Source organism: Abrus precatorius, unplaced genomic scaffold (genome assembly GCF_003935025.1).
Source record: "Abrus precatorius isolate BTA unplaced genomic scaffold, Abrus_2018 Scaffold6, whole genome shotgun sequence".
In the NCBI taxonomy this organism is placed as follows: Eukaryota; Viridiplantae; Streptophyta; class Magnoliopsida; order Fabales; family Fabaceae; genus Abrus; species Abrus precatorius.
This window is the reverse complement of record NW_020874406.1, coordinates 21,148,519-21,161,000: the sequence shown is the minus strand read 5'-3', so window position 1 is coordinate 21,161,000 and position 12,482 is coordinate 21,148,519. Positions and strand designations below refer to the sequence as shown.

Below are 12,482 nucleotides of genomic sequence, written 5' to 3'. Positions count from 1 at the left end.
ACTCTCCTTTCAGCATGTAATGCAAGTCTTCACCTAACTAAGATTTCTTTGTATCACATGGTAGATATTAAAGATCTCAAACCAACAAAGTTGAGTGTAACTGGCAAATAACAAAGTCTTTTAAGCATTCTGATCAAGATTCGATTCCTAATCAAGTATCTGAAAAAAAACTTTGTTAATAGAAACAAAACCTACTTCAATAACTGATAGGCAACAAAGAGATTAGTCATTGACTTTCGACTGAAACAAACTCATGGTGCACACCAAAAAATGAAAAACAGATGATAAGGATGTCAAAGTGAGGAATCTAATGCTCCCTCCTAGAAGGAAGGCATGCATGTGTCTATATATAATATTGTTTCGTTGAAGACCTTAAGAAAAAATGGAGATAGACTAAAAAAGCTACCAAACTAATGTTCATTCTCTTCAATGTAACCTATATTACAGCCCTACAGTTGAAGGGTAAGTAAAGGGGACTCCATCACAAAAAGGGAGCAGCAGAAGGGTTTACAACAATGTGCCTAAGAGGGTGTGCAACATCCCCGCCGCCCGCATGCTTAACGAACTCGGCCGGCGAGAGGAAGTTTCCATGGCACACACACATTATCCTCACGTCCTCACCTTTACCATATTTGTACAAGATTCCCTCAATTCTTCTTCCATTAGGGCCATCCCCTTTTGTAAACACACAAGGCATGTCTTCCATTGAGTTTGTACCAATTTCCCTCCCCATTATATTTTTTGCAGGTTTCTTAGATCGATTCTCCACCTCGGCTCTTGAAGTCTTAGTCATATTTTCATTGGTCTTTGCCACTGATGAACCTGCAGCACCCTGGCTGCTTCGTTCTTGTATTGATTGATTACTAGCAGGGCTTCTTGCTTCACCACAACTGCTTGATCCTGTTACGTTGAGAAAACTACAGAATCAAATAGGATCATCTTCCTTTTCTAACTTTTGGTGTTTGTTTTCCTTTTTCAGCTAAGTAATACAATTATACCAAACCACAAATTCCATCTCTGAAGTTACATATGTTATTGCCAAAGGTACACATGCTCCAACTTCGTAAAGAAACAAATTCCACTTGCATAACTGATGTTTCAAAGAGAAGGTTGGCACAGACACAAAATGACACAGGAATCAAATGCTTAGAAGAGTATATTTGCTCCAACACTAGCAAAGTTTTGCTTCCTTTTGCTCCTTCTCTTTCTAAATTCATTTTTTGTTTTGTTATCCAAAAAGTGGTGAAATGTGAGAATCCTTGGAATACCATTGCAGGCTTTATAAATCAATTGGGGAAATATTTAGAAAATAAAGGAATGAAGTTGAGAAACTGTCAAAAAAAGGTTAAGTTCATTCTTGATCATTCCACAAATTATTTTAATTAATTCCAACACACAATTCAAGCTAAAATAAATTATTCTAACGTGCGGGTGCACGCGCACACGAAATTTCACATTTTAATTGAAAGGGAAATATTCATTATACCATCAGCAAAGGATGATCGCAATATATTACAAAGTTAAGAACTAGTGAGGATTAATTGCTATTATGCGGCTGCTATCCACAAATTAAAGGTTGGTATTCCTCACCTATGCCTGAAGAATGTCATTGATCATAAATGATATTATCCACCCGAACAACATGTTAAACTTGTCTACTAGCATTAGCCTGTTAGATGGTATATGTTAAAGCATAATGTTTTTTAAGCTATCACCTCATGTTAAACCAAATATAAAAGTGTTACCACGTGTTAAACCAAATATATTAGTCTAGAAGTAAACTCAATCAAATCGGTCAAGCCATATTTGTTTTGCCACTATCACACAGAAAATTCTCTGTCCTATTTTATTTAAACAAGTGACATAGATAAAGAGAATCCTTAGGATAGGATACAGAAAAATCGGAGAACAAAAAAAAAAAAAGTGGGCGATTGTAGCACATTTGTTGCCTTCAATGCCATCAGGCATAAGATTGCAAAGGTTATGGTTTCTAATCTACCCCAACCCAATCAGTGGCTCCCCTTTGTCCGTAGTATGATAGAAAGAACAAACAAGGAAAAAATAGAGAAAAATGACAAAAGAATATGTTGCAAACAAGAATGGCAATTCAATATTACAGTGATCTTCCAACATCAATGAGCATGCACAAAGACAAACCATCTGGGAGAAAATAACATCATATTTGAAACTCTCGTAAAACTGAATGACCAAAATAGAGCAAGAAGGTAGTATGTCGTCATTAAAACTGTTTTTGTCTGACACATGCACAGAAATCTAAGAACAACAAAAGTTACAAGTTCCAAAAATTTAGCAGAAGTTCAGATTCCATAACATAAACCAATTTTCAACAAGTGAGCATTAAAAGAACATTTAACATCTAGAAATCAGATCCAGACTGTATAATCCAAATCACAGTGCTTCACATACCAAAAGACAGATAAAATACAAAGTGTACCAAATTACTCTTTTATCCCTCCCAAATTTAAGTTTATCAGCACAAATAAAAGTGCTGAGAAATGAACAGCAGACGGGTATGTACAATTTTCATATTACGTCTGAAGAGTGAACCAAAAACAGCCATAATAGGAAATTTAATTCTCAATCTTGGTATTTTTGTGGTTTTTAACTTAAATGGCTAGAGTTTAAAATAGCACAAGTCAGCGTCACTAGAGGAAACTGCGTAAATTAACTACAAAGCCTGTAAAATCAGAACATTACACTAACACATTAGATTAGAGCAATGCGACAACTTACTTGAATAGAGGCAACCCAAGTCAGCTAACTAAGCTACATTGAATTCAAGAGCTTTTTTCATAAGTAAAGCTACATCTCTTCCCCTTATGGTGTCATGATTAATTCAAATATTAAGCTTCAAATGATGTTATTCAGCAATCATATGCAAGGGAAACTCCAAGAGACAGAATAAAAGTGACTACCATGCAAGGGAGGTGAAAATGAAAACCTCAAAATCAGAGTTTGACATACAAAGAATAATTTGTTTCAATCTGCTGCAGCACGATCAGTCCAATATAAAAAAGGGACTAACGCATAACAATAAAAGACCGAAAAGGAAAAAAAATTGCCTTCAGTTTATAACCATTCCAAGTTCTTAAAAATATAGAACGCAAAATTAATAAAGGAGGAAAAAAGAGATTGACGAGTTAATCGACTTTGGTTAGCTAAAATTCATCAAGTGTAGAAGAACACTCTTTAATATTAAATCTCACTAAATATTCAGCTCCCCTAAAAGCGAAGAACCAGAATCTACTTCGGTGTGTCACCTTCTTTAAAATTCAACAGAGAAAGTATGGGAACAAACAGCAACAGAATCAAATCTTTTTATACTATACTCTTTCCATCATCAACCTTGTTGGCAACCAATTCACATAATCCATGAAAACTTTAAAACAAGTAAGCCACACAGATAACCTGTTTAAAACAATTATAACAAATAAAAAGAAACAAATCAGAAACAGGCCCTCAAAACACAATCAGCACAGACCACCATACAAAGCATGACCTCAAACAACAACAGTCCACACCAAACATACAACTAATACAAGGCAAGTAGATATTGTAAACAAAACCAAAAAAGAGGGAACTCGTATAGATAGATATATATATCGTTCTCATATATGATGATAAATAATTAATTACCTAGAAAAGACTTGCTCTCCATTTCAGACACTGATGAAGAGCTTCCCCCTTGAGAATCTGCTGAACCCTGAGAAGATGGTTGTGCAAACAATCCCTGAAAACCCACCTTCCCTTTCCCCAATACATCACCAAGAACAACTTGCTTCGCCGCCACACCCCAACTAGGCAACACAAAAGGTGGTGGTGCCGCCGTAGAAGAACCAAACCTATTCAATCCCATTGTTGCACTTGCACCCTCCACTTCCTCAAAACCACCACCACCGCCCCCGCCGGCAACCTCTCTGGAAACTCTCTGCTTCTCCGACCGGCGTCTCTTGGCCTCCATCCGCCGCAGTGTCTGCAGCTCCTTTCGCCTCCGCCACTCCTCCTCAGTCTCCGTCGGCAACGACGAGGTCCTCATGAGGGTAGGGTAGGTCGCCGGCGGCGGCGCCACCGCGTCGTCCTCGCGGAACAGAGGCATTGTTCCCACCACAGAAGAGGAACGCATAAGCTTCTTCTTCTTGGCGTGCTTGTCCACCCCAAATCTACCACCCAAGGAAAGACCAAGGTTCAACTCAACCTCTTCATCCTCGTGTTCTTCTTCACCACGTTGATCATGATGGTGATGATGATGATGGGTTGTGTTATCATCACTACCACCACTTGATATAGCAAATCCTTGAAGCAAATCCCTCGGGAACTTCTCCATCTTCACACACATATTCTGATCATGCTGCTGCTGCTGTTGTTTTTGATGGTGATGATGATGATGATGATGATTCTCCATCAATGTCTATTACCAAACCCAGTAACATAAACCATCACAAGCTAGTTACTGTTCCAATAACGCTTACAACAAGCCTCGCGGGGGTGAGGTGAATGATTCAAATCAGCAAAACCCATGAAACAAAACATGCTCTTTCACCCAATGACGCAAACAATAGCACTCACCCAGATCGCAAAAACCTTCTTTTTTTTTTTTATTGAAACTGAGGGGGGAAATCGAAATTAATAGAATTTAAAAAAATGAAACTCTTCTCGGTCTGTTAAATCAAACCAGGAAGCAATCCCCTTCCCCAAAAAAATCGATTTTTCTTATACCCCTTTGCTTTGACAGAACAGAGGAATGCAACCCGGAAGGAGAAACGGGAGACTGAACAAGAAACAAAAGAAGTGAGGAGAACACAGAAGAAAAAAGAAATAGGTGTTATTTTCTCTTTGAGAAAGAGAAGGGGGAATAATATTTATGGGATGACGAAAATGCCCTTGGGATGTGACAAGTTGAATGAGAAATGAAAAGACAAGTGGCAATGGTGGGAAGGCGCGTAGACGACACGTGGAGAGTGTGACACGATTTTTCACTGCGGAATGGGGTCGCTGTCAACAACTTGTCTCGAGATGGAACACGTGTCGATTACAGGGAGGTAGTGGTCGAGTCGCCACGTGTCGGTGAAGATCCCGGGAAGGGATAAGAGGACGCGTGTCGTTAACGTGAATAATAATGAAAAATGATTTATAATTTGGCTTGTCCTCGTCCTCCTCGTATTGCAGCTGCTGCGGCTTTTGTTGGGTCGTGTCGCATCGTGTTGGGTCGTGTCGTGGCCTTCGGTTCCCACTTTCTCCAATTCGTCAAGCTCACTGCCACCCATGTGCCCTCCATTGTTTTCTTATTCATTAGCTGTATCCCATCATTAATTATTATTTTCTTTCAAACTTATTCTGTTTCTCTTTTTCCATTTACATCGCATTCCAACGCTTCTATTTTTTAATGTTTATACTCAAGATAAATAAATATTTAATTCAATTTATATATTTTATATTTTATTTATCAATTTAATTCTACAAATCAATATTACATCACATATATGTTATATTTCTGTTTTTTATACCTTTAAAATTTTAGATAAAAAATTTAACCATTGATAATTTATGAAATTAAATATCAACGATTAAAATAAGTCACAAGATTAAATATAAAGATGAAATATAATTAAATTTTGCCTTTTTTAATAAAAGGGCACGAAAATATCAGTGGTATACACGGTATAAAAATTTTGTGCTATATGTAATTTGTTGAATGTTAAAATGTGTGTGCGAGTTATTCGAAAGCAATTATTTAGTTTATTTTGGGTAAGATGCGAGTTTGACCTGTGTGTTTTTCTGACCAAAATAAGGATAAAATAAGATTTGTGAGTACGATTGATTGATGTGGTGTGAAAGCAGTTTCACTAAAAAAAAAATTAGAATTCTTTATTTTCAAAATGTAATTATTTGGAAGAAATTCGCGAATTTAACGTATAAAGTAGCAAGTATGTTTTCAAAGTGGAAGATGCGTGTTTTGTGTAACTTTTGTATAATAAAAATTAATTATACAATTTTTTAGAAAAAAGAAATTAAATAATAATAAGGTAATATAATCTTAAGTGAAAATACATTTGAATATTCAAATTTCTTAAAATGGTCATTTGTTTTCTCAATCTTCTCCTTGATAGTTACTGTTATTTATTTTATAATTAAAGAAAGGTTTGTTTGGAAGCATTTAGGAGTTAATTCATTCTTTATATCCTACAAAATATTTGATTAGAACATGTTCGAAATAAACAATATCTCATCCCATTCAAAATATGACACATAAGACCATGCATTGATTATGACTTTGGAGTTATGATAGCGTGAGATTCTTTTTTTTTATGCTGTCAAAGCATATATATGCTTACTAACTTAATTGAAATTACTCATTTCAGCTTAACCTTTCACTTTGTAGAATCTATATGTGGACACGTAAGCAAGAGTTTGTGTTATCTAAACCTACTTTTGTTGGGAGCAAAAGTTAACTTGCATTCAATTCCATTATGTTACCAAATAACATCAATCACACCTTTTTCTTTTCTTTTTTTCCAATTCAATGATGATTGTCTCATTTTCTCCTAGAAGGGTATGAGAATATGAGGCGTGTGTAAAGGAAAGAAAGATATATAAAGTGAAATAAAACATATTAAATACTTGTAATAAATGTAAAAAGAATATAAAATAACTTGAAAATCATAATTATTTTAAATTTATACAAATTATCGAGTCTTAAATTTAAGGGATGTTAGGAAATTTTCTACAAATTTTACGTATGTTTATGAAATAACTTATAAAAACTTGAATAAGTTATGTAATCAACTAGTCATTTAAAAAGTTTTGAAGTTTAACTATAAAATTTTACTAATATAAACTATAATGTACTAGCTTTTTTTTATTAATTTTAAAACATTTAATTCTTTTAGTTCTATTTATAAAGTTCTTTTAACTAGCTTATGTATATTAAGAAATTTATTTTTTTAAAAATATTATTTTTTGAAATTTTAATAATGATTAGTTTGATTTAAAGTTAAACTCTACTAACATGTTAATTAGTTTTATATTAAGGATTTTGGAAGAAAAAAAAAACTTCAAGGGATTCATATTAAAATGATTAAGGAATTTTTTTTTAAAAGAATTATATTTATATTTTTACCCTATGTATTTTAAAAGAGTTGTCATTTACCACTTTCCATAACATTAATTTTTTTATTTTAATGTTTAATAAAATATTTTATCTTTAAAGAAAAAAATTAAGTTTTAAGGGGACATGCAGCGTACAAAATATTTTTTTAGTTCTTGAGAATTATATCTTTTAAAAATTATAATAGAAAAATAGATAAATTAATACAATACCTATTAAATATCTTTTATAGATTGTGCGTTATAAATAATTTATAGAAAATAAATTTTGAGCTTCCTAATATGAAACGTAACTTTCAATTGTGAAACGTGTCCAGTGTCCACTTTATTGTACAGTTGCACGAGTTAACCTATTTTCTAATGGTTTCTTTTGTTTTACGTATATTTGCCAACAATGACAAACTCCAACTAACTCTTTCTCGCAGCGTCGTTCAACTGAATTTCGAATCTGAATCTGAAACATCCGTCAAAACGAACGGAGTTAAACCTCAAATGCAAATCAAAAGAGCCATCATACGTAGCGTCCGTTTATTCTCCACACAATCTCAGGACTCAATATTATGGTTGACCAAAAATAGCATCTTTCAGATGAGAAATAAGAGAAGAAAATATTTATATTTAAATTAGAAAAATTACAAAAAAAATATTCTTTTATATTTTTATCTCTTAATTTTATTTTATTAAATAAACTAATTTTTAATTTTTAAAATTTTAAAAAATTGCTTAATACGTTCGATTCTCATTTCTTTAATTTAGATATTATTTTTAGTCTATTTAATTTTCTTAATTTTTAACTTTTCAAATTAAATATCTCATGTTAAAATTTTATTTAATAATTAAACAAGTATAATAGAAATGATAAATCGTATACATTAAATATAATAAATATATTTTATTTTATTTTATGTTTTATGTTTTATGTATTTTTTAAACAATAAATTAATACTATGTCTATTTTTATTAATTATTCAATAAAAAATTAAAATATAAACTTAATTTCAATAATTATAAACTATAAAATTAAAATAAACAACTAAAATGAAAATTAAAAGAACAATTAAACCTTTTCCTAATTTTTTTGTTCTATCCAGGCATAGGGATTGGTCAAACAGAGCCACAAAATTGGCAAGTCAACGAGGGAGACCTAGTAGTGGTGAGTGACTTGTGACCGGATGAAAGGGTGAAGAAGGAAGAGCGTGGGACACGTCACGTGGTCCCAAACAAAGGGTCATGATGGAGGCGGGACCCACTTACCAAGTTGCACTTAATTTTATTAAATTAAAAAAGAAAAAGTGATAAGAAAAGGGTTTTGAAAAGAAAAGGACATGCAAAAGGACTGGTGTACGTGGGAATGCCACGTGGTTCACTGGTATAGGATGACACGTGTCAGTGCGGGTGAGGAGTACCGCACATCAATCAACAACCCGTGAGAGCGACTCTTGGGTGTCGCTGAGAGCCACCGTGCTTACGTCACGACGCGCACGTGTCACCTTACTTCATGTTTTAGAGTAAAGAGAGAGAAGTTCGGTGGTTGGTGGAAGAGAATGCACTCAACTAAAGAGAAAAATATTTCTAACACTTTTTTAATTTAGTTTTAATTAATTCTACTCCTCCCATATCAAAATAATTGTCTTCAAGGCTATATACAGCACAAACAACTTCAAAAATATATTCAATACAGTTTTTTCATATAAGAAATTATATAATTTTTATAAAAATATTAAATTTATTGTTGAAGATAAATTATTTATCATTTTAAAAATATAAAATTATTTTTATAAAAATAATACTAATTTTAGATACTTGATAACAGCTTTAAAAGTTGAAATTAATAAATTCATTTTATTGTATCATTTATATAATTATTTATTAAAAAATTTCACTTTAATTTTATTACACGTAATTATTATTTAAGAATAAAATTTAAACAATAATTAATTCTTCATTGTAAAGTAGTTAAGAAATAATTAGTATCTTTAAACGTACTCGTTGAAAAAATAATGGTATATGTTAAGTGTTAAATTGTTCTTTCTGTATATATAACTCACATGCAATAACTACAATAAAAAAGCTATCGTATAAATAATTCTTGTTAGAGCATGTACGTAGTCATTAGGAGTTAAATGTTGTATCACGTATAATAATTATGTATTGAGTAGGATAATAAGTGTTAAATCCTTCATCTGTGATAATATTTTATTAAAATGATAAAAATTTAAGTGTATTGTCATAAATACTTTTAAGTTATGTACATTCTTTAAACACGATTGAAGTTTTTGATAATGTATGTTAGATATTTAATGTTGATGTATATTTAACATTAAAATTTTAATTTTAATAGAGAATACTAACGAATGTAATATCATACTTAAGTTTCATCGAAGTTGAAAAATTAGTTAGTTATTAGCAAAAAATAAAATAAAATAATATTTAATTAATAAAGATTGATAACTCAGATTAAATTTTTAATATTTTGTTAATCAAATTAGTATTTAATTAATAGAAGTTAAAAATAAGATTAATACTACTTGTTTAAATTGTTAGAAACTAATAAAAGACTAATTACAGTAGCCAAAAAAATAAAATAAAAGACTAATTACAAATATAACAACCTTTATAAAAAAACAAAAACAAAAACAATAATTAAACCATTATTCATATATTTTTATATAATCAACAATTAAATTTCATTAGTAATTAATTTTTTAAAATTAAAATAATTTCTAAAAAATAGTATATTTAAAAGAATATATTTATAATAATAACATTATTCTTGAAAAAAAATAATGCCGATGATGCACGTGGACCAGCCACTACCCACTTATGTTGGGGATTCATCGATGACTCAGATCTGAATCAGATTCAAAATGAATAGGACAATTTGAGAGATCAAATAAAGGTCGAGTATATGTATACGTTCAATTCATTGATATACTACAATTAAATCATATACCAAATCTTTAAAATTACAATTTTGCATAAATACTAGTAGTAACTAATCTTAACTCACTAATAATTGTGATTTCAATATCCAACAAATTTAATGGATGTTAGGGTATTTACCAAATTAAATATTCATGAATTAATTATCATGATAAAAATATTTATAACTCTTTCGAATAGCTTATAAGAGAATTGAAAAAACAAGTAAATTACGTTAACTTTACCTATATAGGTGATTTTGCCATCCTAATCCCTCAAAGTGACAGTTACATAGCCTTAGAAGTAAATTTACTTTTTCTTTTCTTTTCAACGCTGACTTTTATAGTGTTTATTGTCACTTAACATGTATTTAGTTATTTTTCTATAATTAATTTGTTGTATTTTTCTCTAAAATATTATTTAAATCAAATAAAGTAGATAAATATTTCAAATAAAGTAATAATAAATTCATGAGAATAAGAAGACACTTCCGAACTTACAATCATTAGTTTTAATAGCCTCCTATGTCTGTAATTTATCATCACAAATAGAAAGTCTAAAAATCACATTCAAAAACATATTTGTATAAAAAACTATGAACTAAAAAAAGACAACTATCAACTCTATCGCAAACTCCTCATCACAACAAACAATTCTAAATTAGAAGCTAATTATATCTAAAAAAACACACACAACAACACAATTTTATTGTGTACAATACATTGCCACGATGCATGGATGAAAATGAAGTTAATTTAATAATTTAAAGGAGTAACATAATATTTTATTAATTTTTAAAATTTTAAATTAATAAAGAGATAGATTAAATATATTTTTTTATCTTCAAAATATATCAAATTTTATATTTTTATTTTTATATTTTTTATTTCAACCTCAATATTTTTAAAAGGTATTGATTTTAATTCTTAAGTTATTTTAAATGATAGCGTGATTAATTTAAATATTATTTTTATAAAAATATATCAATAAAAATAATAAAAACCAGTAATATTTGAAATATAAAAATTATAATAATAATAAATTTATAAATATTAAAATACAAATTCATTATATTTTTTGAAATATAATGAATTTGTATCATATGTTAAATATACCAACAACTAGTGCATGTGATCAAAGAATTTCATGAATCAGCCACATGTTGAAAATATTCTCAAACCAGTTGACCCTAACAGCAAGTTGAAAGGGGTTGTCAAATTTTCTATCTCACTAGTCTATTTTTGTGGAATGAAACTAGGTGGTGATGTTGATCTCATACAGCTAGCAGAAGATACAGAGCTCTTCACAGGTGCTGAACTGGAGCGATTATACAAGGAAGCTGGAATTGTAATTTTAAGGGAAGACATATAAATCTGCTACTGTTGATTGTGACCGTCATTTCCAGATATCAAAAAATTCTTTAAAATCAGCATTAACAAAAGCGGAAAATGATTCATACTCATCTTTTACGAAGACCTCATCTAGAGCTTTGCCTAGCCATTTTGAATGATCAGGTAAAAGCAAAAAGAATAATAGGTTGGATCCTTTGTCTTGGGTCAAAATTGGGGTTGTCAGCTGTGTGTTACTTGCAGCTGGTAAATACTATATCATGCATGAAGACCAAAGTGTTTGTAACATAGCTACCTGAATTCCTTTTGTGTTTTGTATCAATCCATTTTTGTCGTGTACACATAGCATTTGAGAGTAAAATTTCGAGACTGATAGCTTTTTTTTGTTATTTCATTCAAAATGTATTTATGGATGTGATTTTGTTTAATCCCGTTCAAATAATATCTTTGTATTTTTCACCATCTACGTGCACCATCTTGGTACTGTTTTCTTTTTTCTTTCACGTGTTTGCAAATCCCTCGTTCATAGAATGTTAAGATAAGCCTTTAGATATGATTTTAGGCATTAAAAATGACAAGGTATTATTAAGAATAGAAGGACTAAAGTCTCCTATCCCTATACTTGTAATTGCACCTTCAAAATATAGCTCAACGTAAATATTGAAGTTGTTAAAAAGAATGTAATGGTTACGTGTAGTAATTTGTTAGAGACAGTGTACTTGAAGCAAATGTCCAGAGGAAAGAGAAATACATCTAAAGATTTGGCTGATTTTGAGTGGGAATCAGGAAATGACACGAGATGTACCTACTTTTTCTATATAGTAAATAGAAGTATAGGGTTATAACTGGTGATTAAAAAATCAACTATTCAGATTTTAATAATTTTATATTTTTATGAGTATGCAATGTTGTGGGAATGTCGAAGGATAAACAAAAATTAGACAAAAAAAAAAATTTGTGCAAAACTGTATGTTACAACGGCTTTAGGTTAACGAAAAAATTAATTTTAACATTATTAATTTTGTGAGTGCATACACCAGCAAAATTTGTTTACAGGGACTTAAACCAAAATAAGTAATATTATGT

General features: G+C 30.7%; 1 protein-coding gene across 1 annotated transcript; it reads right to left on the bottom strand.

Moving 5' to 3' along the window:
- Window positions 1–217: 217 nt before the first annotated feature.
- LOC113868700 (ninja-family protein AFP1) lies at window positions 218–4,852 on the bottom strand. The gene is made up of 2 exons (XM_027504526.1): window positions 3,658–4,852; window positions 218–900 (listed from the first exon to the last, which is right to left on the bottom strand). The coding sequence occupies exons 1-2, from the start codon at window positions 4,421–4,423 to the stop codon at window positions 482–484; spliced, it is 1,185 nt and encodes a 394-aa protein (XP_027360327.1). The 5' UTR covers window positions 4,424–4,852; the 3' UTR covers window positions 218–481.
- Between the last annotated feature and the right edge of the window lie 7,630 nt (window positions 4,853–12,482).